This window comes from Myotis yumanensis, unplaced genomic scaffold (assembly GCF_028538775.1).
Source record: "Myotis yumanensis isolate MYYU_CA2020_CCGP unplaced genomic scaffold, mMyoYum1.0.hap1 SCAF_1, whole genome shotgun sequence".
Classification (NCBI taxonomy): Eukaryota; Metazoa; Chordata; class Mammalia; order Chiroptera; family Vespertilionidae; genus Myotis; species Myotis yumanensis.
The window spans coordinates 165,379,436-165,385,435 of NW_027223752.1; the positions used below are offsets into that span (position 1 = coordinate 165,379,436).

A 6,000-nucleotide genomic window follows, 5' to 3' on the forward strand; every position below is an offset into this window, starting at 1 on the left:
CATTACCATTAAGTGCCCACTGTATACCTTTACACAGATCAGCAGCTGGATACTTTGGAGTATTCTCAAAAGGAGATCTACTCCCTGCTGTGGTCAACAGGAAAGAAAGGGGCCGAGGGGTTCAACCACTTGTCCAGGCCACACAACTATAAATGGCCAAGACCAGCCTTTCTCTCTGGAACCCAGCCTGCACTTTCCCCACTCCATGCACAGCCTCCAGGAAATTTTATGGGTTATTTCTCCTGACAACCCTACAAGAGAATGACCATTTCTCCCACTTTTCAGGAAGCACACCCATGAGGCAGAGTCCACGTGAATGTAATCATCTGATGGTTAGGCAGATTCCATCTGGATCTGCTCAGCAAACCAAGGTGCTAGAAAAGGGGGAGGAGGAATATGCCTACCTGTCTCTTTCTCTCATCATGGGAAAACATGCTCCACACGAAACAACTTAAAACTTTAAGTGATATATGTGTAAACAGCACCAGGAGGTGTAGTTCTGCACTGTCTGCTTGAGACGGAGCCATTTCTCCTTAGAAGGTCTTTACACTTATACTCATGTGAACTTGTTTTATATTTTTTCAAAAAAGCTTTTCTGTTCATCAGTCACTATATTGAGGTTTCATGCTTGCCAAGTTGTATCCACCTGTGGGGTTAGGCCATTTAAACCCGAACCCTGGCAGATGCACAGAATAGTAACCAGGAGACCTGAGGCCCTTTGCTTCCCGGTCCCCGGCCACCTGCTGGGATGTCATGTTCTCCCGGTTTTCACATTGGAAAGCAGGGGCTTCCCGGAGTTTGAACTGTCCCTAGATTGGGCTTTCTCTCCGAACAGCTAGGAGCAACAGTAACAGCACACTACCCCACAGAGCCTCTTAAAGAAGATCCTTGTCATCCATTAACTTAGGATTCTGGCTCAGAAATGGCAACAAAAAACTAGCAGAAATCTGCGCAGATAACAGGAGCCAAGAAGATTTGGTTCTGCAGGACCCTGAAGTCCCACGCACAGTTCTGCAGGAAACTTCGCCGTCCAGGCTCTTGCACAAGTCACCCATGGATAGGGAAGCTCCCTCGCAGAAGGTTGGGGAACGGATAAGAAAAGGGGGGACAATGTGCCAGGATATGGGGTGGTCCCTCCCTTCTTGGCATCCAGGACTCGTCCAAGGAGCCTGTCCAGCGGCCACGCGCCCAAAGGAGGCAGTGGGAAGGGACAACAGCCAGCGCCCGGGGCCCTCCCTGGGTCCCCCCGATTTCCACTTACTTGCTCCGAAGTGTCACCCCAGCTCCGCGCCTCTCCCAGGGACCCCGCACAGAGCGGCAGCCCCCAGCACAGCGCCAGCAGCAGGAGCATGGCGGCACTCGCCCGTGGGACTTGCGCGGGGACCGTGGGGATCCGGCAGCGGACGCGCTCAGGGGACCGACTCCTGCAGCGGAGGCGCCCGGCCCTGCCTCCCTGCGCCCCGGCCAACCCTCAGCCCCGCCACCCGCGCGCCACGCCCCCGGCCCGCCCAGCGCCTCCCGGGGTCCCTCCAGGCGGCGTCCCCTCTGCTCCAGGGAGGAGACCCTGCCGACCCGCCAGCAGCGCGCACAGCTTGCCCCAAGGGTCCCCTCCCCGTCCGCCTTCAGGCCGGCCCCCTAACTCTTGGACCCCGGGAGCTCACCCCGACTCCTTCGCCTGACTTCCTCGCAGCCTTCTCCTTCCAGCGCCCGTGATACCCCCATCCTCCCAACTCTCCGTTTCCTTCAAAGTGTGAAATGCTTCTTCATGGACTCACTTCATTTCTGCAGGAGGAAACTGGAAGGGCCAGACTGACCACCGTAGCCCACCTCCCTCATCTGCTATAGATATCGCTGCTCTCACCCCCACCCCCCACCCCATACCACCCAACCCCCGCTCCCGCACCTGCCCACCTGTTACAATTCCCACCCGCCCCCCACCCGCTGGACTAAAGACAACAGCAGTCCTTCTTCCCTCTGCCAGGAGAACAGTACATTCCTCTTGGCCTCAGGCACTGATGCTTAGAAGCCAAATTAAGAGATGCTAATTAGTAGCCTAATGCAAAAAGTACTAGCAGTGTTGACCCCACGTATGCAGTTCTGCCATAAGGGGACAGGAAAGAGGAAGCTAGAAGTGGCACCATGTAGTATTTCTAATTTTTTTGGTCATTAATCATGGAAATGAATGTCATTGTTATCTTAGTTACAAACTATTGGTGCTCTGTCCATCCTGTCATAGGAATAATTATTATCTATCAACCATCTACACATGGCCTTGTAGAGACTGGACCAGTGCACCATCTTTTTATCTGGCAGACACCGTGTAGCTGAAGCTGCTTGTTTATTTCATCCTCCAAAACACAATTACTCAAAAGACATGTTTATGTGCAGTGACAATTGCATCTACATCAATGAGCTGAATGACAGAGGTCGATGATGATCTCAAAGGCAAACAACAGAGCAATGGCTAACTCAAATAATGGAGCGTCCATTGTGTGGAATATTATGCAGCCATTAAATAATAATCATGAGGTCTATGGAAACGTGAAAAATGTTTATAATATAAAATAAAGGACAGGGGGTGAGGGCATGAGTGGGAGGGGGTGGGGGTAATGTGGGGATAAGGGCACATATGTAATAACTTAATAAAAAAATAAAATAAAATAAAATGAAGGATAAAATCAAATTATATAATAGTATCAACAGAATGGTTGTAATTAGGCAAAAATACATATTCATGGACATACAAACTAGGGGAAAACAAGAAAAATGAAAACAGTAGGTATGCTAGTTTGTGGTGATACCTCTTGTTAAAATATTGTATTTACTCTTGTAATGCTTTCTGTTCAACAGAGACATTAGGAGAGGGAAAAACAAATATGTTGCTACTGTTAAATAAATGAAAGGAAAATCCCTGTAATTAGCAGTTAATCATTTAATAGCTTAACCACAGACTAATTTAAAAAACATGCAGCCAACAAGAAGCGACAGTAGCTGTTCCCACAAGATTTCTACAACAAAACCACAGATAAAGGAGAGCTTAAAACTAAGTCAAAGGATTTTTATTTTTAGAATCTGACCATGAGTTTTGAATGTGTCTCATGCCCCAGGCAGACTCAGAGGAGAGACCCAAATCATCTGAACTCAGTTTGCCTATTCCCTCCCTTCTCAAAAGAAAAATACCTACTTGTGAACCAAAAGTTGAATTTGGGGAAAGCCAGGTTATTTGAAAGGGAACAACAACAGCTGTCTTATGTCAGTCCTCCAACACAACTGGGAGCACATCTTTGTCCTCCCTTCCTACCACCCCTCTCCCACTCCTCTCTATTTTTGGCCTTATATCTGCTCCATGTCCAATTTGTCCCAACTGGTTTCTGCAGAGGTCCAACATTAAGAAAAGTGAGTTTTATTTTCATCATCTTGCAGGACTCTCCAATTCTACTCTAGGCTATGGTGCTCCTGCCTTGTTAATGTTTGTTTTAAGGCCAGTTTCTCCCATTGGAACAGAAGTCCCCTGAGGACAAGGATTTTCCACAACTTGTAGCACTGCGCTAAATATAAGGTTATCACTCAATGAAAATTTGATGAACAGTACCTGGGAGCATTCATGTATTAGTACTTGTGACTATTCCTTTTGCCCTATATCATTCTTTGGCACCTGCCAAGTGGCACAGGGATTCATTTTGTCTTGCAGCTGCCTCATACGTAAGTTCCCTTTAATAAACTTCATTAACCACCAGGTTGGAGTGGCCAGCCTCTTTTGGGGGTCTTCCCCTGTCCTCTGCTTAGGGAGGTGATTTTCAATCTTGGGCTTTTCCCTGAGTCTGCATGTATGAACAAGGGGGCCTGGGCTCACTGTGCTGGGGAAGAGGAGGACCGGGCTAGTGTGTGAACTGGACCACTATCTAGCTACATAATTTGAGAGGATTTCTGAGCTTTCTAGGACTTGCAAATTGTAATAGCCTAGTCTATGTGACATCTGAGCACCTGTATGACCAAACAGAAATGATCTTTAGAAACTGGGTAGATGTAATAAAAATAAGACCCGGTAAGAATTTTCCAAGACTGTTGATTAACTTGGCCAATAATTTATATGGCCTTGTAAATAAGGATGAAAAAGTTAACTGTCCCTCGGGAAAGGGCACTGAAGTATCTCCACACACACTGGTCCTTTGATGCCATGTTTTTCTCATTTCACCTCCAGGGGGAGCTGATTTTCCAATTTGAAACTTCTGAACTATAACTTAAAGATGGGGAAGACCCTGAAGGACATCTCACCCAATCCTAATTTTTCCAACAAAATACCTCAAGGGGCTTGCCCAGGACCACACATCAGTCGGAGACAAATCACCAGCAAGGGCCCAGGGGTTCATTGACAGAATCTAAGCCCAGGGCTCAGCAGCAAGCGCAAGAATGAAGAGGAACTGCTCCGCCTGGGTCAGAGAGGCCCTCTGTGCCAGCTCTTTCAAGGAAACATCTCCTCAAGTAACTGAAGGATGGGCCAACAATCCCAAAATTTTAGAACCAGACTCATTAGAGCTACCAGCTGTATCCTGGTCTCCCACTTGAGACTGCCGACTGATGGGCCCGAAGCCATGGCTACTCTAGCCAAGGCACAGATTGATGAGGAAAAAGCAGCTGTCCAGCTGTTTTCTTTTTCTCCCCCTTAAATTTAAACCCTGACACCCCCTGGTTTCTATATCAAGATGCTCTGAAATTGAAGTGCTCCTCAAGTCCTCTGGGCCCCGCTCAGTCCCACCCTCACCCCCACTCTACCTCCTTTCTGGTGCCTGTAAGGTCATTGTTCTATTTGGGGCCAGCTCTTTTTCGCCTTCTTGGTATCATCTTTTTATCTACTTATATGACCTTATGCTTCTCTTAGACTCCTGACAACTTTACATAATTGCTCTAGTTTCTTACAACCATAGTGGTGGTGGTGGTGGGGGGTTCTTCCTTCTAAATCAAAGATATTAGGGAGCAAAGGGAATGCATTTGGCTTTGACTCTATGATTTCTCAGGAGCCCACAGTATCTTGGGAGTCTAGTTATACCCACTTTTAATCTACTTTATCAACCATTGAGTTTTATCCGGAGACTAGAGGCCCAGTGTACAAATTCGTGCACAGATGGGATCCCTCGACCTGGCTAGCGATCAGGGCCAATTGGGGGGGGGGGGGGGCGGCCTGGGGGAAGGGACTGCAGGAAGTTGGCCGGCACAGGAGGTTGGTCAGCTGCGAGAGATTGGCTATGGGAGCATACTGACCACAAGGGGACAGCTCCTGCATTGAGCATCTGCCCCCTGGTTGTCAGTGTGCATCAAAGCAACCTGTTGACCAGTCGTTCGGTCATTCGGTCATTCGGTCTTTTGGTCATTCAGTCACTTAGGCTTTTATATATATAGACAAGATCTGTGGAAGAGGAAATCCTATATAATAAAAGGCCAATATGCAAATTGATGGAACAGTAGAACAACCAGTCGCTATGTCGTGCACTGACCACCAGGAGCAGACGCTCAATGCAGGAGTTGCCCCCTGGTGATCAGTGCGCTCCCACAGGGGGAGCACCACTCAGCCAAAAGCCAGGCTCACCGCTGGCAAGTGCAGTGGTGGTGGCAGGAATCTCTCCTGCCTCTGCAGCAGCGCTAAGGATGTCCAACTGACAGCTTAGGCCTGCTCCCCTAAGGAGAGTGGAACTAAGCCATCAGTCAGACATCCCCCAAGGGCTCCCGGACTATGAGAAGGCTCAGGCCAGGCTGAGGGACCCCCTCCCATGTTCATGAATGTCATGCACCGGGTCTCTAGTAGAGAATAAAGTTTTCTAAAATCTTCTTACTGGTGATCTGCTGAGTTTATCAGCTCTTCACAAATGGTAGTGCATCATATTTTACTTTAATTATCTGCTGACAGATTTGAAACCCAAATTAGGTTTTGATTTCCTTATGGGCAAAGATTATCTCAAGCTCATTTTTATATCTCCAGTTTCTGGCATGTGACCTGGAATATAG

The 6,000-nt window shown here is 48.0% G+C and overlaps 1 protein-coding gene across 1 annotated transcript in view; it reads right to left on the reverse strand.

The window, feature by feature from the left end:
• The window catches only part of ITIH5 (inter-alpha-trypsin inhibitor heavy chain 5), an 83,295-nt gene extending 81,891 nt beyond the window's left edge, over positions 1-1,404 (reverse strand). The window contains exon 1 of the mRNA XM_070391606.1: positions 1,262-1,404. Coding sequence (XP_070247707.1) covers positions 1,262-1,351 — 90 coding nt within the window. The 5' untranslated portion in view covers positions 1,352-1,404. The remainder of the gene's footprint in view (positions 1-1,261) is intronic.
• Positions 1,405-6,000: the final 4,596 nt, after the last annotated feature.